The sequence below is a fragment of the Aspergillus bombycis genome (assembly GCF_001792695.1).
Source record: "Aspergillus bombycis strain NRRL26010 chromosome Unknown contig00016, whole genome shotgun sequence".
Taxonomy (NCBI): domain Eukaryota; kingdom Fungi; phylum Ascomycota; class Eurotiomycetes; order Eurotiales; family Aspergillaceae; genus Aspergillus; species Aspergillus bombycis.
In genome coordinates this window covers 74,607-94,481 of record NW_019170018.1, presented here as the reverse complement: position 1 = coordinate 94,481, position 19,875 = coordinate 74,607, and the positions used below count along the sequence as shown (strand labels likewise).

Sequence of the window (19,875 nt, the reverse complement as noted above, 5' to 3'; positions counted from 1 at the left end):
ACCCTGCCAATATTTTAATATATTCTAGACTAATGGGCCCTCGTTTAGGCTAAGCATTAAGACCCGCTCTAGCTTAATAACTAACATGGGCAACGGAATTGCTGACAGCATCACTGCGTTGCTGACTTCAGTTAAATTCGGTTAGCAACTCTGGAGTGCTTATATATAAAAGCGGTATTATTCCGCATGCTGACATCGGTACTATATAAATGAGGACTGGACACAATTCCAAATAGCGTCCCAACACTTTATTTTGTCAGCAGGTGAGTCACAAGGAATCAGTTCGAATAGACCAGCAATCGAGGTATGACAATATATAAGAATGTCGACAACCAACAATGGAAATAATCTGGGCCAAACATACCGAAAGTACATTCACACGAAGTCTCAAGATACAGCAATCTCTGTATCAATAACCATTAATAACATGGAGTCCACCTTCCTCAAGCTCTCCCCCGATGTAACGCTCCACGCGCGTATCTCTCGACCTCCCATCATCAACCAAAAACCACTTCTGATTTTCCTCCACTACTGGGGCGGATCCTCTTCAACGTGGTACAAGCTCACGTCGCCCGATTCACAGACCTCCTTAGGTACTACCTATCCGATCCTTGCTGTCGACCTTCGGGGCTGGGGCAAGTCAGCGGGTCCGACTGAGGAAACTGGGACAGCATATTCAATTACGGCAATGGCTTCCGACGTTGTTATCGCATTACAGCAGCTGAAACAAGATGATAGCACGAAGGACCTTTTCAACCACGGGTTTATACTCGTCGGGCACTCTATGGGAGCGAAGGTAGCCCTGGCCACGCTATCTACCCTACAGGAGAGTCTACTTCGAAAGTTGAGGGGATTGGTTCTAGTAGCCCCAGCGCCGCCGACAACACTCCGACTGCCGCCGGACATGAAGGAACAACAAAAGGCTGCCTATGAGACAAAGGAATCTGTGAGATGGACGGTGGAGAACGTACTCGCGAACCCTAAGAGCTTAAGTGAAGACGACATTCAGTTGGTGATTGATGACAGCCTGAGTGCGAATAAACTTGCCAAAGAAGCTTGGCCTACGTATGGGATGGCGGAGGATGTTTCTGAACGTGTGAGGGGGTCTTTGGCTTACATTAGCCATGCTGGTGTTCGGGTTAGTGTACTTGTTGGGGGATTGGATATTGTCGAGCCAAGAGAGCGAGTTGAGGCCGAGGTCTGCCGATTTCTGGAAGAGAATGGTGTCAAGACCTCATTGAGGGTTGTTGAGAATGTGGGGCATTTGATTCCATTGGAGTGCCCCGAGGTGATCTGTAAAGAGATTTCTTTATATTGACCGAGCCGTTGGTTGGTTCTATGGGAACCGTTGTTGCACGTACACACTAAAACAAACTAATCTAACATGTCCACAGCGTAAGCATAGCCGTGTGTCACTTCGATATAAGAACGCAATATTTTGCTGTTGTAAGCTAGTATCGTGTTGTACCACATTGAAACTACATTGAAAATCTGAGGATACTTCGTGCAACTATAGTCAAGCTCTCGGCTACAAAAGCATAAACGAAGGGTAACTTTCTCCTGGCAAGTGACTGGAATTTCGGTGTCTAAATATGTCGTACATGCGGGTTCACAACATTCAATCATAATGCCAACGTCCGTAAGCAGCAGGAACTTCTACCGTCCGGCCTCTTGTCACGCCCCAACTGTTCAACCCGCTTGCCGGGTCACTCAAGAAAGCATGCAGTGACCATGGCATATGATAATCGTTTGTTGTTTGCATCGCCTGCCATGGTATCTTTATTTGAGTAATCATGCCCAATTTGTGGACTCTTGTTCGTGTGACCGGAGTTTCTCAGCGGCGGTGACGGTGGCCTACTAGGATGTGGAAGGGGATTGAATCGGGAGTCTTCCACATGTGGTAGGCTTTCTTTGTCAGGTAGAAGCTGGAGTTAGATCTTCTTACCGTTTGTTACCTGAATCCAGAACATGGATTTACTTCATTAAGCCTTTACAGGGAGGTGACGAAGGTTGATCCCGTAGGTTAATAATTCACATAGATAGTTTCACCCGTTGTAAAGTTAGTCCGGCATTGTGAGACTTAAAGCAATAGCCAACACTAATAGGAATAGATTTACTACTGCTTTACTGGGGACTGTGCATGGCGTGGGAGTGTCAGCCTAGTAACGGCAAACGACGAAATGACCAGCGAGTTCGAACAAGGCAAACAGTCTGATATGGTAGCTTCGATGTTAGTAGCATTGCTAATGATATGAGAGACATGAGTGCTCGACAATATGTCATTTTGTTGAAAGGATAAGTAGTCCTAACGTATCGCAGGCAAGATAGGGCGATATGGATATCAGGCGGACATATAGGACATTTTTCGGGGGCGAGAGGGAAGATGGTCTATCACAACATTCAGTAGGAAGAAACTAGCTATTCATTATTCCATGACTTGCATACTGGATATATAGAGTACTGATTTCAATTGGAACAGCACGTGTATTGATGATGTTTGAATAAAGTATATCAATTCGATTGCACTCTGACAAATAGTAACGTTATCTTAATCCGTTGTCTAAGTTTACATGCTCTCAGTGCCCTAGCACAACCGTCTTGCCTTGTATCCTCAATCTCTCCTGGATAATATCCTTGCGCTCTTTGCGCAGGTTCCGAGCATACCTCACCCCGAACCCATGCTTGAACACCTCCTTAATCTCTTCCAGCGACAAACCAGACACTTCCGGATAGAAGAAATAGATCCAAATATATCCAAGCCCGCAGATGCCTGCGTAAAACCCAAATGCTCCAGACGGGGTCATGCTCTTCATCATAGACAAAAACGTGCTGGATACGATGACATTGCTTCCCCAGCTAGAGCAAGTGAGCCACATGGTGCCCATCGCGCGGACTTCCAGGGGGAAGAAATCCGTGCTCATCCATGCCGTGTTGCCGACCGAGACACCATAGAAGATCACAAACCAGATGATGAAGACCAGGACGACAATTGCCGGAGGTGATACACTGCTGGTCTTCAAGTCAAGAGTATCTAGATCGACCGGAATAAAGGAGAATGCTACCGCTATGGCAATGAGACCGACGGACATACCCCAGGCGGTGGATAAGAGTAGTCGGCGACGGCCCATTTTGTCGATGACCATCATATTGACCCAGGTCATGAGGAAGTTGGTTCCAGCAACGACGATCCCTACCGCGGTGGGATTATCGAAGCCTACCAAGGCAAATAAGGTCGATGAGTAGTACATCAACGTATTGAACCCCGATAGTTGCGAGATGACCATCAAACCACAGGCACTAATCAATGCCCGGAGATTGCTGGGTACGGTATGAAGCTGCTTAATCTTGGTCCACCGCGTTGCGCCCTCGTTCACCTCTCGGGCTTCATCACAGGCGGCGGAGATCGAGGCTAAAACCGAAGCCAGCTGAATATCAGATGGATGCCCGTAGATTCTACGAAGCACGGTGCGAGCTTCCTCTTGGCGATGGTTGTATACCAGGTGGCGTGGTGACTCAGGGCAGAAAGGCATCAGAGCTGCCAGGATTAGGGCCGGTAATGCCCCAAGCCCCACCATGTACCGCCAGCCATGATTGACATTGGCAAAGGCAGCTCCAAGAGCATAGGAGATTACCTGGCCACCTGTGATTGACATGTTATTCAAGCCAATAAGTCGTCCACGGGCCTTCGCAGGTGCTACTTCGGCAATATACAAAGGCACCACCATGGCAGCTGAACCCACACCGAAGCCAACCACAACCCGACCCACAGCCATTTGAATAATTGTGTATGCGGCTCCTTGAAGAATAGCTCCGATCGTGAACAATGCGCAACCAAAATAAATAGCTGCTTTCCGCCCTAACTATTTTCATGCGGTAAGCAGTTGGTTAACGGTCCCCGGCAATAGGTAGCATATACATACCTTGTCTGCTGTCAACCCGGCCACAATGGCTCCAAAGAATGCGCCTCCCGAGCAGAGCGACGTGATTAGTTCTTTCTCGTTGCTGGTGAGCGTGCGGCTGTCTAGCCCATCATGAATGTAGACGAGAACAGCACTGATGATGCCAGTATCGTAACCGAACAACATTCCAGCAATCGAAGCAGTAAAGGCGACAAGCCATACAAACATGGTAACTGGGAGGTCATCGATACCGGTTTCCGTGACTAAACTGGTAGAAGCCACTTCGATGTGTGCATTTTCCGGTAGATTGTCTCCTTTGAGACCATCCTTTGTGGTAGTTGGCAGTTGGGGTTCTGTATCCACAGATGGCGCCATATTGAGTTGCTATAGCAGAGGGCAATTGAACCGAAGAAGGTGACTGGCTCTGTATGCAATTGCAATTGCAAACCTGGAACAAGAGTTGCCTCTACATGACGGACATGGCCCTTTTATAAGCCTGATTATAACGTGGCCCGGCATGTATCTCTGTTGGTATACATCCAGAAGCAGCGCAGTATGGGTCTCCTTCGATGTATTGGCAGAATACTGATTGGCTGGGACATGCGGCAGAGTTCCCGAGGCCATGAAAACGCGGGGAAAAGATATGATTATCTGTGGATCCTCCATTAGTGAGACTGATTGGCCTTTTTCCCGGCGCCAAGTTGCCGGATATCCTCCCAGGAGGCAGTTTTGCCCCGATGACCGTGTCCTGTCTCTCTCATCATTCGACTGCAAGTACTCTTCTCCCACTCCAATTTCCCTCTGGGGCGAAAGAGGTAATCCCCATCTTATTTTCTATACCCTGATCCTCCCCCGGCCAATAGAAGAATGAGCTCGCCCGAACCCCCACTGCTGCCATCAGTCTCCCCACGGGGTCGGCCAGTGCCACTTCAAACCCCATGTATCAATTGCCGATCCAAGCATCTTCGATGTAAGTATGTACTGGGTCTACGAGGCCAAAAGCTAGAGTCAAGCTAATTCTCTTAGGTACGTATGAAACCAACCAATGTGAGCCCTGTAAACGACACAACCGGACATGCGTCCGCCGCAACCCTCGCCAGAATCCGATTCAATTTCGTCCGGGTAGCCGTGCAAAGTATGACCAGGCTTTTGCTCCGGATCAGGTCTGGGTAAAGCTGGGCCGTAGATCGGGTAAGTTCTATCGGCCAAGCCGCACGAAGAAAAATGATTAGAATCTGATAGGCCCTTAGCACGCCTGAGATTTGTCGACGAGACCGTAGACGTCATCTCGGGCTACAACTCGGCGAGTGATTCTGAAAACGAGATGATTGACGGCGAGGATGTGTCCTTTCGGACTGGGGCCGCCGTAGGAACTCAATCAGAGGCTACGCAATCTCATCCAGCTCTGGGCGCAAACAACTCCATCAAGAATGCTACTCAAGGTGGGACCCAAAGACAGGCAACAACCGTGTCGGTAATGACTACGCTGGGAAGCTCAGATACAGCTACACTACATCGAGATGCAGGAATAGGACCTACTGAGAGCCAGAGACAGATGCACAGACCCGTCGTCTTTGTTGGAGATACTGACATCCGTCTCCAAGCTATTCTCCTACGATATTTCGCGGAGGTCATTGGCCCTCGCTTCGATTTATGTGATAACGAGCGCCACTTCAGCCGTCTGGTACCGCAACGGGCCCGTTCCTCTCCCACCCTATTGAATGCGATTCTCACTACCTCAGCCCGGCATTTGACCCGGCTACAAAGGTATCGCAATTCTGCCGGCATCGTGGAGTGGCAGGGCCATCTGTTACCGAATTTGAGCGAGGAATCTGCTGTCTACTACCACAATGAATGCATTAAAGACCTACTTCGGCTCAGCATGGACCCAGAACAGATTCATAATGAAGCTCTTCTGGCCGCGGCCATCATTCTTCGCACCGATGAAGAAATGGACGCCCCGCTCCACGAAGGCGAGGAGGATACCGAGGTTTTCCTAGGCATGCTAAACATGTTTATTAACGCCCAGGTGCCACTAGTGGCAACATTACCGCACAGCTCCCCTCCCGTATATCCATCACAGGAAGACCTCTATGGCCCAGGAGTCCACTTAGTCCATGCACCACAACCGCCGGATTCGCCCTCCCACCCGCTCTCTTCCCCCACACCACAGACCAATATCTTATGGCCTTATGCCATTCCACATGTCCCTAGACCGGACGGCCTTCGCCAGGCCGCCTTTTGGGTCGCCCTGCGTCAAGAGCTCTTTACCTCATTCATGAAACAACGCCCTCTGAACTTTCCCATGAGTCACTGCGATGCGTTCCGCAATCTCTCACCCGCCGAGGATGTCATCTGGGCAGACAGGCTCGTCATCTTCTGCGCCGACCTTCTCGAATACTGCTACGGAAGTAGCTATCTCCACAACGCGGATCAAGCCTCACGTCGTCGCCATGACCCGTCCCGCTGGCATGAGTTGCGGAATTACGAACGGGATTTGACGCTGGCCCTGCCGAAATCATTTGAGCCCATGTGCTACCGAGAGCCCGATACGAGCTCCGGACAGGTCTTTCCAGAGATCTGGCATCTGGAAAGCTGCCACGTCACGGGGACCACGCATCTGGAGTTAGCTCGCATCTTGTTAGTCGCTTTCGATCAAAGCCGGCCTAACTTAGGACCGGGATCGGTCTCGAGCCAAAGGAAGCTCGCCAGCACGCTGAAGGATATCGTGCGCCGGCTCTGTGGGATCGCGATGTGCAACCGCCAATCGCCACCGGCGTTCATCGAAGCCTTAATGGGTATCACGTTATGCGGGGAGTATTTTACTGATCACGGGGAGCAGCAAGCCCTGTTGGGTGTTTTGAGAACCATGCGTCAGGAACATGCTTTTCCAACGGGGAAGGTAGAGAAGATGTTGCTGGATGCGTGGGGGTAAGATTGAACTGAGCTCCTGACATGTATTCCTTTCTATCTCGCATTATGAGGTCGGATGTAAATAGCGGAATTTAGAAAGCTTGGCAATCCAGTGCTCCAATATCTGTGCAGCCCTGCTACATCCTGAGATCAAAACTCATCTATTAACAATGTTCCATGCTAAGTCTTCCTCCTCCAGGTACTAAGACTTCTTCCCCCGTGCTGAGCCTTGTGCTGAGCCTCGATCACCCCCGAACCTGTATATCTTCAGGTGCTAGCCTCGATATTGGAACATCCACAGATACAACCAGTAAGCCCTGGCACTCTATCGCAAGAGTATCGTACTACGGCGCTAAGTTGATTACATGTAGTACGGAGTGCAAGTTCAGTCCTCCCATCATTCATCCTCGATAGTGTGTGTTGAAGCACCGAACGGGTAACCATTGCCATGTCACACTTCAGACATCCCAGTTTCAGAAAATACTTGACGTGGATTTATGAAGCCCAAATAAGTAACAAAACTGCGCATCACTTGCATTGCATCAAGTCGTCTATTTTAAACTCTATCAAACATGATATCTATTTCCAGAATAGATAGCCCTGTAAATCTCAATCCAAATCTCCACATCCTAGATTCTGTTGCCCTGCTCGTCGAACTCGATCTTCCTGCCCGAGATCAGACTCTCCTGCAGAGCAGCTCCGATCCGGACAGCAGCGACGGCGCCCTCCAGCTGCACAGGCAACTCCGTGTTATCGAGACAGGCAGCAGTGAACTCATTGGCCTCAGTGATGAAGGCCTCCCGGAATCGTCCGTAATAGTGTGGGGGGATCTCGCGACGGATACCGCTCGACTCGTAGATGTTGACCAGGTTCGAGATGGGCTGGGTGTTGACGGCCAGCTTACCCTGTGTCCCGATGATCTCGGTGCCTGCGTGCCTGCCTGTTAGCGGCCCTGCGCTTTCTGTGTCGCAAAGTGGATGGAAACTTACTGTCCTCCTGTCCAGCAGCCATCATCCGGCTGCAGTACAGCTGTGCAATCTTGCCACCGTAGAACTCGACGATACCGAGTGCGTTGTCACGGTCGTTGTACTTTCTCAGCTCGGGAGAGACGGCGGTGATACCGATGGCAGTGACGGACTTCACAACGGAGTCCTGGCCGTAGAACCACAGTGCAAGATCAATGTCGTGGATGGAGCAGTCGACGAAGATACCGCCGGAGAACTGGGCGTATTCGACAAAGAAGCCCGACGGGTCGAGCTTGTCGCAAGTCTGGGAGCGGAAGACGCTGGGAGTACCGATCAGGCCGGCGTTCATCTTCTTGAAGGCGTCGCGGTAGGAGGCGTCGAAGCGGCGAGAGAAACCGCACATGACTTTTTGGTTGGGGAACTTCTGGATAGACTCTCTGTAGGCGTCGACGACGGATTGGGACTATTGGATCGTTTTAGTTAGTCTTGTTCGTTTTTCTCTTCTTCTTTTCAAGAGTGGTAGAAGTAAGGGAGTGGAGACATACCTCGTCCACATTGATACTCAAGGGCTTTTCGCACAGAACGTGCAATCCACGACGGATGGCCTTGATGGCCTGCTCGGCGTGTACGCTGGTAGCCGAGGCGATCACCACGGCTTGCAGACCGTTGGCCTGCTCCTTTTCCAGCATCTCATCGTAGTCGAGGTAAGTGCGAGCGCCCCCCAGGTTGTCCTGGGCCCAGTCCAGCTCATGTTGCACTGGGGAAGAAGCCGCGACGACTTCGGCGCGGGGAGTCAGGGCATAGAAGTGGTGTGCATGACGAGCACCCATGCGGCCGAGGCCAGCGATGGCGACTTTGAGGGCAGCAGGGGCCATTGTGTCTGTGGGGTTGGGATGGAGAATGGATTGATGATTCTTGATCTGTTGGAGGGCCGGGGCCCCTTTATGTTTCTTCGACCTCCGTTGGAGGCGGGGTATATAACCATTCATGGTGGGGATGTTTGTTCTCCATGACTGCGGTTTAGCAGAGTGCCAGCTCCCAGTGGGTGTTTGGTCTGGGGAAACTGGTTGCATTTGTTAAGTTGGGTAATTTTGCGGCGAGCTTTTCTCCACATTCTGTCTCCATAGTTGCTTTTTAGGGTTGACTTGGTAAGTGTCCGGCGGTTACCTTCCGTTTCTATCTTACAAGGTAATTAATCTCCGGCGCACCATCGATGGGCCAGCCCTAAACAGCCATTTACCCCGCGGGTTATGAGATCATTGTTGACCAGATGCGACACCAAATTTCCCTCGCCATGCGGGGATTCCCATCGGATAAAGGAATAAGAAGTCAAAAGCGGGTCGCGTTGGTCGTGTGAATCGCAGTGGTCCAAATTTAATCTTAATGGTTCTCGTTTGAGGTGATTGCGCCCGAGATGGTTCAGCGCAAGGAGTCAAAGGACTATATACTTGGAAATTGTCGCAAGTGTCAATCGCAAGCTGTCGGTATTCTTCACGACCAATTGTATACAGGGGAGAAACAACGTCAGACTCGAATATCTTTCGACCGCGACTCGGTCTTCGCAATCTTTGCCAGGATCTCTTCCCTCCAGCCCCAAGTCACGGCCATCCATCCATCGCCGCACCAGGACCCAGAATCGCCGTCGTTCCCGCGAATCCCCCAATCACCGTCCACCACGAAACTGAATGTCATCCCCCGGTAGCCAAACAAGTCCAATGATCATCGCGATCGTTGCATCGTACTTGAGGAATGTCGCAACACCGTCGCCAAAGCTCGTCGCGGGAAGTTGGGGGGATTCCTGCAAAAGTCGACTGATCCGCGAGACTCCCTCCGGAAGCGAATGCTGAGTGTGAACCAAGGTCAATCTAGAGACCAGAGCGAGCGATCGATAGATGCAACGAATGTAGCGCGGACTTGGAGTGAAATTTTCGTTTCGCTTCATCCTCCTGCTGCGGCCACCGTGGGGGGAGCCTGCGGCAGGGGCACGGTGATGGGGGAAAAACTGCCAGATGGCGTGGAAGTATTGGCGCATGGCGACAGTCTTCGGGAAGGAATTGCCAAAATTGGGTCCGTATCCTGCAATGAACGTGGAGAGGAAGGACCCGAGCGCATCGGTTGGGACAATGGGACCTGGTGGCGACTGGGGAGGAGCTTCGCGACCGGGGTGCGCAAACCTTCCATCATACTGGCCAAAGGGACGAGCAACCCGACTCTCCAAAATTGAAATGCCGTGCCCAGAAGCCCGAAACTGCGGTTATCCCATCATGTTAGGGTATCTCGTGGGAGATAACATTGTTGACACAGAACCGTCTTCACTTACAGCATCACTTCGGCGCAGGAATGAGTCGTGCGATAGCGCCCCAAGAGCCAAATCGTGTACACTGGGCCCAAGGTGGTCAAAGAAGATCCCATTTGCATGTGCCAGTAGGATACGGGCTGAGAGCTGCTAATTTATGGCAAGAAGAAGGCGATGAATGACCCGATCAGTTTGTCCCGGACGGCCACATTATGTATAGGTTCTGTGACGCTCAACACTTCCCCATTCCTTCCAGCCCAGGAGCCGTTCTGGAGAATCGGAATGGTCATGGCAGACCCCTTCTCAGAGAGGAATCTCATCGAGGTAATAGCATCAGCCATTAGCCTGGTAACTGGCACACATGTCAGTGCACGCTTCATTATCCTGACGGGGGTGGTTTTAGTCTGGTCGGACATGCGGCAGAGTGCCTTGCGCAGCCCTTGCGGAAAGCGGGAGGAAATCGAGCATCTCGCCCTCAGTGAGCATCTGAGACGATCGGTCTGTAGGGTAACGGGATAACTAGGGCAGTAGCTATTGCGAGATTATGGTATGCTTAATAGTTGCGCCCGAGTCGAGTCGAGTCGCCTCGTTTGTCAGTGCCAGGATCTCTTTAGCCCAAGGTTGCCGGACCTTTTGCCAGTCTTGCAGAGCGGCATGGATGCTCTGGAGAGCAATCGGACCGTGTCCTCCAGAACACTCCACCAAAATGGATAGACAATTTGCAAATGATGCAGCTGTCTCAATTGCCTTATTGCCGCCTTGGCCGATATTCAGAGCCATCTGCGGTAGGTCAGTCAGCGTAACCCGACTTCCTGGGAGAGCTTTTCGTTGAGGGCATACCGTGTGCATCGAATCTCCAATGCAAATGCATCGACTCATACTCCAGTGCTGGTAAAAGGCCTCCTCCAAGCAAAGGTACGCCCTGTTCTCAACCTTCTCAGAGATCTTCGAGAAGGAAACAGTTGGTGTAATGGGTATATACTATCTGCCGACACAAAAACGCAATTGGACAGGCCTATCCGATCTTGCAGCACTACAATTCTTGGTGTTCCATACCTGTCCTCAACGATTCGAAGTGGCTCTGTCGCAAGAGGCCTGGCAGGACCCGGCCAGTCGTACATGGTTTTCGCGACGACGGTCTCTTCTAACACATCGGCAAATATACCCAATTGATCCAACGTCCGGCCCCCATTTATGAGGATGCCAATTAAAGCTCCAGTTGGAGGTGTAATGGGATCATTCGCTTCCACAACGACAAAATCAATTCCGCATCGCTGCAAGCTATGGGCAAGGGTGAGGCCAGCGATCGGACGGCCAACGACAATGACACGAAAGCTCTTCACCCTCGCGATGGTGGTGGTTAAGGTGTGACTGGAGATCTCACGTGCCCTCCCACGACCATGCTACATATCATTTAATTTTTCCAGCACATTGGGGAGGCAAATGCCTCCCATGAAGGCTGGTCTACAAAGACCACTCAATAGAGCGGCTAAGCACAATGGAGAGTTACCACTTAACAACATCGGATGTATCGGCTTCGGTGACCACTCACCATGACCAATTAACACAATGTATGCTGTCAATCTATATAGAGGCAGGGAAACGGCATTCCAGAAGAAGGGGTAGTTCATATGACTGGAGGAGATCTACATAACATACACTACTGTGAAATCTCAATAAAGAATCTATTGACGCTATAGGACTGTAGTATTATTACACAGGATTCTCGATGGATCTCGGTGATTGCCAGGGCAAGCTCCATAATCGACGTTTTGGGTGTCCAGCTACGCAGATCTAACTCGCTCATATACAAGATCCTCCATTTACGTAACCACGCACATTGTTGATCGTCAATAACTTGAACGTTCGTTATAAGTAGGCATGCCTCGTTATATTTCCGGGCTGATCAACATAGGTTACAGCCGTGTGAAATAAATCATCTTTGGCGCCAGGCGGAAGCAGGGGACATACATATTCAGGAAGGAAGGAGATGAAAGCAAAGAATATCCACCATCACTTGGTATATTGCACTTGATCCCTCGCTTAGATCCACCGGAAGTTGAGCCTGTGTATACATCTATTGGTAGACAAGAGTACTTTGGACATTTTACTGATAGTTACTTTGGTATTATATATGATTGAGAACGTAGGGTACTGGCAAGCAAATCTAAGAGGACAAGATTATCGATCATAGCACAGGATACAGACCGGTCAGATCGGAAATGATTCTGCTTCGAGCCCGGTAGGACCAGCATGTCCACTGTTCTGGATTAAAATTATGGCATGGAGGCCTCGCGGCTGGCGGAAGTTGATGTATACACCGCATTCCATCCTAGCGCCCTCCCTAGCCCGATTTCAAATGAGTCAACAGCCAATTATGTAGAGAATCACTTCGCAAAATCCTGAAATACTTCGTATAGAGACTATATACAGTGAAGATGATCCAGGATTTTCAATACAAAGGAGATAGAATAGATGGTAAAGGGTTGGGCTGGTATTACATACTGACAATCCCACCTGAATCAACCAAATTAAACCATTTTGGGCACACTGAAGACTTCGCCTTGCGCCAGGGATTTTAGAATCCACCCCAGAGTAAACATTAAGTGTTAAGAAGTCGGATGTGCAGTATAGTAGCCTTGCCAGATAATACCGAACTACTCTGCAAACCGGGAAGGGTTGCGATCATCCCTTGCATAGACATTGATAGATACCTCCTTACAACCCACAGCATAATATAACTCAGTGGTTGAAATATAAAGTAATATATACATACCGATCATGACGCTTTGAGACCTGCTGCATAACTCAAAACATTCCCCAGCCTCGCTTGAAATAAATACCGTTAGCTTCTAGTAGTGAGTCCTAAGAACTATTCCGCCAGTCATGCACATTTCTATCCCCGAGTACGAAAGCCCAGCCATAGAGATACAGCCATCGATACACGGTAATCCTCTATACCTTGACTTGTGCTTGACTGCTGAGAATATCGAAAGCGGGCTATTTATAGCGTCGGCGGCGCGCGGGTTAGCTGACGGCATTTACACTTGTACATTCAGATAGGGGTTTTTGGCAGGCCAACCCGCACCCGGCCCGAACCGGCACCAATCTTAGTTTTCCCGACCAGCAGGTAGGGTTGACTCCGGGCATATCATGAAGAGTTCTAAAACTATATGTTTACCGATCAGAGTGGTGCGCGGACCACGAAATCTGATCCCGTGCCAGGGCCGATTTCATGGGTTCCACTTTAGAAACAGGTCACTATCACATGACAGGGCGGTCTGGTAGGGCAGAATAAACAGGTTAGGCTTCGTGACAATACTTTTCAGTCCCCGACTGCCCCTACAATATTGATGATCTTGCTTCGATGTTCTCGGTTTTTTTTTTTTTTTTTTTTACATAGTTTAATTCAGACAGAGATTGAAAGACTTTTATAGTATTCAAACATTATTAATCACATCTAATAAAAGTTTTTGTTTCCTCCTTTCTCCTTTTTAATTCCCTCCTAACTTTATACAATTAGACGAGACATATATTTTTGTTCACGGGCCCAGGATAACCCGGCCGCTAAGCGGTCCCACACCAGGCTTATTGTTTAGGTCTAGATAGCTCAGCAATCAATTCAACCGATCATTAAACTATTCTCTGTGTGAGACGCATCCAGGACATCACTAATTATCAAGTACCATGGCGATGAAGATATGGAAAAGCATGGTTGATTCCATCCACGTGCCTGGCAGAAAAATGAGGCGGTGGAGGAGATGACGAACGCAGGTACGTACATTACTTACCACTGCCCACACGAAGTACTACTGCGTAGTACTACTACTAGTAGTTTAGTATGGGTCCCTGTCACGTGGGCCCTCCATCGACACAGGAACCCGTCGCCTTTTTGTCAAACCTTACTAGCATTTCCAACCTCTCGTCGGATATTAATTCCCCCACACGATGTTTCTCGGCTTGACGGTGAGACATTGATGAATACCAGAGACCAAGTAATGGTCCCCACGGCTCCTGCCTGGAGTGAATGCGATGTTACCTAAATTTGGCGATTCTTGATCAACCCCAATGCCTCTGGCGGCTCGTTTCTATTCCGGCCGGAACCACCCCATAACTACGTAGTAGGGGACGCAGCTAAGGGGAGGTGCCCTTGAATCTCGCCGACGAAAGATCTACTGCGGAAGCTGGAAGGTTCCCGTATGCGATGTGGGGGAAATATGGATCTAACGCAGCGAGGTCGGTGACAGGGTCAGGATGGCGTCCAAGGACGCTACGCCCGACTTACCTGCTTTTCCTGGCATCGGTCATGACCATAATGCTGCTGGCTGTCGAGCTGCTTCGACAGTACAGTGATGTTAGAGGTGGCCTTGTATTTTACGACGACACAGACGATGTACCAGACCATGTTACGTTTGCGTACAATTATATTCCAACAATCCTGGGGCTGTCGTTGATGACCCTCTGGTCTTTTACGGTCTACGATGTCTTCCGTTTAGAACCCTACTTTCAGTTATCAAAACAACAGATCTTTCCTGCGGACGTGCTTTCCGCTAACTATATCTTTGGGCCTTTCATATCAGCGCCTTTCTCCTCGGCGAGAAGAAAACATTGGGTGGTGCTGGGGGTGTCTATCATAAATATTCTCGTACAGCTACTGCTGCCCTCTACACTGAGCGCTTTTCTGGACTTGGATAGCGTCCCGATATCTTCTCCCGCCACATTGAGAAGCTGGCCGGGACTGGTGGCAGTTGGAGAGCAAGCCGAATGGATATCTTCGCAACGGAACATGAGTCTATATTCTCTTACAAGGGGGGATCCTGGAGAAACACCATCGCGTCTCTCACACTTTGCCATCCCACCAGTTGAACTCCCCTCGGATGATGCACTCGCCACGGCTCTATGGAAACTTAATCATACAGTGTACTGGGCCGACCTTACATGCTCCGATTTGCCACTCAGCAACTCACCCACGGCGAATGTCACTGTGAGCGTTGAGGAGACCTCTGCTGATCATTCTAATTACTCTACTCTAACCTGTGCGCTTCGTGACCTGCGTCTGGCATCACTTCCGGACCCTTCCCAGAACTGCACTTTAAATGCGAACTACAGTGGTATCTTCGACCTGACAGCTACTCCGGTACAGGTCCGACGCTGGGAGCTTGACACAATCCCATGTGCCCCGCTTGATGTATATGGCTTTCTCCTCGACATTGAGGCAACGAATTCCGGTCAGTTAGTCGGACAGACAGGAAGCCACTCGGCATCAGCTTTAATGACACCCAAGGCTCAGTTCTTCTCATGTGGCATGCGGTATTATACGGCGAAGGCGGAAGTTTCCATGCAGGCCAATGGCTCAGTAGTCGCAATTATTGTTGACAAAGACTCTATATCTGCGCTTGATAGTTCGCACCTGGATATAGCTGGATTTAAAACATATCTCAAAAGTGGCATGTGCTACGGGAAATGTTTGCCCCTCTGGCAATGGAACGTTGACAGACCATTCTCTTGGTCAATGTGGCCTAGGCACAGAGGGCTATAGGCCCTTGTGCTCTACCTCTGCGCGGTACTCACCGGTGCCCATCTCCGGGGACGAGTTCATGTCTAAAATCCGTACTGATATCAAGCTTGGCTTTGCGCGTTTACTGAGCCGCCTCTTCAACACAAATGCAGAGTATACTCCTATTCAAGGCGTCGGCACAACTGACCAAGTGGCTGTCCTGGTCATTACCTCCCCTGCAATTGCGTCAGAGATAATCCTTCTCCTTGGGGGAGTCACATGTGTCTTCCTTGCTGTTTTCTACCGGTCGCGCGAGAACATACTCAAGGGTGACCCGGGATCGATCGCTGCCATGTGCAGCATCGTGGCGGACCTATTCAACCCAGTTGGTGTTCAGGCGCTTGCCCAGTGTACTGACCAATCCACTGCACGACAACTTAATCGCAAGCTGCGTGGCTGGCAATGCTACTGGTATCAAGAGCCACCAGGTCGAAAACTGGGATTTCTTCCCGGAGAAGCCCCTCCCAGAACACTACGTGAGAAAGTTCTATTAAACAAACCAGCGAGTAGGAAAGCACCACGCCCAGACCCCAGGCTTCATTTCTTATCAAAACCCATATTTGTCGCTGAGCTTCTAGGCTTGTTAGCGGTTATCTGTTTCATGGCAGTATTGTTCATCATGTGTTCAAAAGATCACCGACTGCGACGCCTTTCAGATACTGCTTCAGATCGATTATCTATTGCTTTGAACATTGTACCGTCTCTGATGGCATCTATGATGCGAGCTTTGTTCAATTCAATTTACTTGCACCTGGGCATACTGGAGCCATGGATTCATCTCCAAAAAGGCCGAGTGGACGCGAAGAATTCCTTGCTGCTAAATCTGTCCTCCCAAAGTCCAATTACCGTGTTTTTCCGGTCTATACGCTCCCGGTCCTTCGTGCTCAGCCTGGTCTCACTGTGCTGCATTATCAACACCGGTCTTCCAGCTGTTCTGGGCGCGCTGTTTACCCAAAGCCGCACGGCAGCAACCTGGCCTACCCAAGCTGTGGAATTACGTTACGATCGTTCCACCATTCTCAATTCCAGTACCATCCCCGCCCTCTTCCAATACGGTCCTATCCAGTCAACCCTATTAAATTCGGTGTCGTTGCTTCCGTGGACTTCGCCGGATTACTCATTTGTTCCATTCTCAGTCCATACGGAGAACATGGAGAATACGTACCAAGCTGTGACGCTGGGTATTGGGGCTGACTTGAACTGTCATCATGTCCCACTTATCCAAGACCTTTCGAAGGATGAGTATGATGAGGATTCGAGTATCCCCAACCTGACTGCTAGAGATACCGAGCATGTGGAGGGTGCACCACCCGTCATGCGTGATAATTCAAGCGAACCATATTCCGTCCAGCTACTAGCACCAAGTGGAGCGACCGATAATGGCACGCTGACTGTTCTTTTAACCCTTCCCTCGAGCCCGAACACAAACCTATATTCGTCACTCGCGTTGCAATGCCATTCGATTCCAAGATTACAGAATTTCACAATTGGATTTGACCCCAGTGGGATACTGCAGTATTACTACCCAATCGGCAGCCCATTCACGAGCGGGCAACTAGTGGACAATGTAACATCGAACGTGGCAAACTACCATCAGCACTTTATCGCCTCGATCCAGGACACCTCGGGAAAGGGTGCCGTTGATGAGCCCAAGTTATTCCCGTCCTACTGGCCCGGTTCCCTAATCAAGCTGGTCTACGAAAATGAGAACCCCGAGCTGACAACCATCGACCCCGACCGTCTCGCCGATGCAACGCAACAAGTCTACCAATGGCTCTTTGCAGCATATTTCACCCTTCAGAAAGATATGTACCTTAAACCCCTGCCAAAACCGATAACGGACAGCGATGCCCAAATTCTACGAACCACATGGGCCGTCGCCCGGTCCCTTTCATCCTTCATCGTCGCCCTGATCATGGTATCGTCCATGGCCATTGCACTCGTCCTCGTGTTCATCACACGATACGGCAAGTTCAAGGGGCCCCGAGTGCCGCAGTCACTTGGCTCAGTGCTTGTGTGGCTTGCCGACAGCCCCATTCTCCCTAGTTTCTACGGTACCTATGACTGGACCAGTGCCGCTCGTCGGGATTATCTGATCGGCCTCGATAAAAGATATGTTTTCCGGAAGGTCACCACATCAACCGGGGAGCAGAAGTGGGTCATCGAAGAGGATCAGGCTGAGAAGGCTGGGTGACCGCATGTACATCTGACTTGATGTAGGGTTTTGTAAATAGTGTATAAAGATATCATGGAAACTGGACATAATTGACGCTAATATAACACTCTGATCATGAGAACCCTATCAAATGATCTACCCTTGCCCGGATGACATCTTGGTACATGTTGTCTATACGATCAGTTACAGGGATGAACCCTGTTGCAGCAATATCATGCGAGAGAGACTGAGGATTCCGTCCACAGGTCACGCCAGGCCTCCACGCAGTCCAGAACCAAACACACTGCTTTTGACGTGATTCAACACCATGGCTTGTCTCTACCGGCAGAGGGAGTTCTCATGTGGTACGTAAAATCAAATCCAGATTCGGGTATAGGCAATTACAGCAAATCAAACATCAATACACACCGAACTTGTTCAAACCACCGACAGTCACGACACCATCCCGATAACCATCAACTGTTCCAACCCTCACTCCCCCCCAAACATCTTCCCAACAACAGAATCCGTATACTGCCACAACAAAGCCGAATAATCCGAAACAAGAGTCAACCCGGTCCAAAACGTGGCCCTCTGACCCTGCAACCCATACACCCTGCCGTAAAACCCATCCCGGATATCCTCCACCCCCACCATCAACGACGTCGGAACATGGCTCCCAAACACCGCCAACTCCCAGTCCTCCCGGATAGCAAAGGTCCCCGCCGTCGCCATGCGGCGCAAATCCCCAATAATGAGGTCCCGGGCCTGCGAGTCCGTGAAGTTCATGTCGCCGACGATCTTACTCGCGAGGTAGTTATTGGGACCCATGTCCTGGAGCGCCCACTGGAAGGGGGCGCGCGGGAGATTGCCCGGGTTCTCGTTCGGGTCGACGTTCTGGACGTTGATGTCGTTGGGGATGCCCGTGTTCTTGAGCACGGCGACGTAGTATGTTTTCCAGAAGAGCTTGGTGACGAGGGATGTTTCTTCGGGGACGAGGTCGAAGCCTCTCAGATTCTCGCGAATCGGCGGGATGGTGATGAGGAGTTTCTTGGCTTTGATGAGTGTTTTCTTCCCTGACTTGTCTTGCGTGATGATTTGGACCTCCGTATCGGAACGCCTGGTGTGAGTGGCTTCGCTGTTGTACAGAACGTCCCTGTCGAGTACCTCGCTGGCCTTGCGGTAGACTTCGTACATCCCGTTGTTCGGCGTGATGTATCCTCCTTGCAGGAAGATGTCTATATGGGAGATACCGAATGATTGGATCACATATAGCGTCGGGGTGGCGAGCATGTCGCCTAACGCATTGGCGAAGGTGTATATCACGCTCAAGGCCCCCTCGAACTTGTATTTCTCGACGAACTGGCTAAACGGCCAGAGGAGCTCCTCCGGTACGGGGTCGGGAAGGTTGTAGACGCCGTCTTTGAGGTAGTCGAATTTCTGGATAGCAGACCGGTAGACAAGGAGGGCGGCGACGGTGTCGACAATCCCGGCGGGAGGAGGGACCTCATGCCCGGTTTTGAAGTTGACGTATTTGTTAATGAGGGAGCCTGGAGTCAGCGGTTTCCATTGGACGCCGAGTCGATTGAAGAAATCCCTCGAGACATTGTAGTTGAAGACGCCCTGCACGCCGTAATCGACATGACCGCCGTTTTCGACGTAGAGGGTTTCTGCGTGCCCGCCGAGCTGCTCGTTGCGTTCGACGACCACTATGCTCTTGTTCATGTCTTTTAGGCGGATCGCTGCGTAGGCGCCGGTGGCACCGCCGCCGAGGATGCACACATCGCGTGTGATTGTGTCCTCGGGAGTGAACTCTTCTTCCGAAGGTGATTGGGCATGGACGAGAGCTATTAGGAGCAGTATGGCGCGTAGAACGCTCCAGGGGGCGCACGACGAGAGGGACATTGTGGGTAATTCAAGTGCGACCCAGCGGAACGTTACCAAATGGCGGGCTGTGGAGGAGAGTACTGGATCTTTTTATATGCAAGGCAAACACACGTGTCGGTTCATTTTAGAACTGAGGGCACCAATAGCTAAATTCCTATGTTGTCCGCTGACGGTGGTGCACCAGCCCTACTGTGCAGCAGGGA

The 19,875-nt window shown here is 50.5% G+C and overlaps 8 protein-coding genes across 8 annotated transcripts; 3 read left to right on the top strand and 5 right to left on the bottom strand.

Annotated features, from left to right (window-relative positions):
- Positions 1–322: 322 nt before the first annotated feature.
- ABOM_003386 (alpha/beta fold hydrolase) lies at positions 323–1,318 on the top strand (the record flags this gene model as incomplete). The annotated part of the gene is made up of 1 exon (XM_022530516.1): positions 323–1,318. The coding sequence occupies one exon, from the start codon at positions 323–325 to the stop codon at positions 1,316–1,318; it is 996 nt and encodes a 331-aa protein (XP_022392069.1).
- Positions 1,319–2,576: 1,258 nt separating this feature from the next.
- ABOM_003385 (putative MFS sugar transporter) lies at positions 2,577–4,274 on the bottom strand (the record flags this gene model as incomplete). The annotated part of the gene is made up of 2 exons (XM_022530515.1): positions 2,577–3,860; positions 3,921–4,274. The coding sequence occupies 2 exons, from the start codon at positions 4,272–4,274 to the stop codon at positions 2,577–2,579; spliced, it is 1,638 nt and encodes a 545-aa protein (XP_022392066.1).
- Positions 4,275–4,766: 492 nt separating this feature from the next.
- On the top strand, positions 4,767–6,834 carry ABOM_003384 (Zn(II)2Cys6 transcription factor; the record flags this gene model as incomplete). Its single annotated transcript, XM_022530514.1, has 3 exons — positions 4,767–4,869; positions 4,926–5,090; positions 5,150–6,834. 3 exons carry the CDS (start codon positions 4,767–4,769, stop codon positions 6,832–6,834), a joined length of 1,953 nt encoding a protein of 650 aa, XP_022392067.1.
- Positions 6,835–7,441: 607 nt separating this feature from the next.
- Positions 7,442–8,766, bottom strand: ABOM_003383 (putative oxidoreductase; the record flags this gene model as incomplete). Its single annotated transcript, XM_022530513.1, has 3 exons — positions 7,442–7,740; positions 7,802–8,240; positions 8,323–8,766. The coding sequence occupies 3 exons, from the start codon at positions 8,764–8,766 to the stop codon at positions 7,442–7,444; spliced, it is 1,182 nt and encodes a 393-aa protein (XP_022392072.1).
- Positions 8,767–9,440: 674 nt separating this feature from the next.
- ABOM_003382 (uncharacterized protein) lies at positions 9,441–10,102 on the bottom strand (the record flags this gene model as incomplete). The annotated part of the gene is made up of 3 exons (XM_022530512.1): positions 9,441–9,907; positions 9,964–10,025; positions 10,098–10,102. The coding sequence occupies 3 exons, from the start codon at positions 10,100–10,102 to the stop codon at positions 9,441–9,443; spliced, it is 534 nt and encodes a 177-aa protein (XP_022392073.1).
- Positions 10,103–10,604: 502 nt separating this feature from the next.
- ABOM_003381 (FAD-dependent oxidoreductase) lies at positions 10,605–11,194 on the bottom strand (the record flags this gene model as incomplete). The annotated part of the gene is made up of 3 exons (XM_022530511.1): positions 10,605–10,853; positions 10,914–10,995; positions 11,130–11,194. The coding sequence occupies 3 exons, from the start codon at positions 11,192–11,194 to the stop codon at positions 10,605–10,607; spliced, it is 396 nt and encodes a 131-aa protein (XP_022392070.1).
- A 3,194-nt stretch (positions 11,195–14,388) lies between these two features.
- On the top strand, positions 14,389–17,824 carry ABOM_003380 (DUF3433 domain-containing protein; the record flags this gene model as incomplete). Its single annotated transcript, XM_022530510.1, has 2 exons — positions 14,389–15,538; positions 15,597–17,824. 2 exons carry the CDS (start codon positions 14,389–14,391, stop codon positions 17,822–17,824), a joined length of 3,378 nt encoding a protein of 1,125 aa, XP_022392071.1.
- A 453-nt stretch (positions 17,825–18,277) lies between these two features.
- ABOM_003379 (FAD dependent oxidoreductase) lies at positions 18,278–19,690 on the bottom strand (the record flags this gene model as incomplete). The annotated part of the gene is made up of 1 exon (XM_022530509.1): positions 18,278–19,690. The coding sequence occupies one exon, from the start codon at positions 19,688–19,690 to the stop codon at positions 18,278–18,280; it is 1,413 nt and encodes a 470-aa protein (XP_022392153.1).
- Positions 19,691–19,875: the final 185 nt, after the last annotated feature.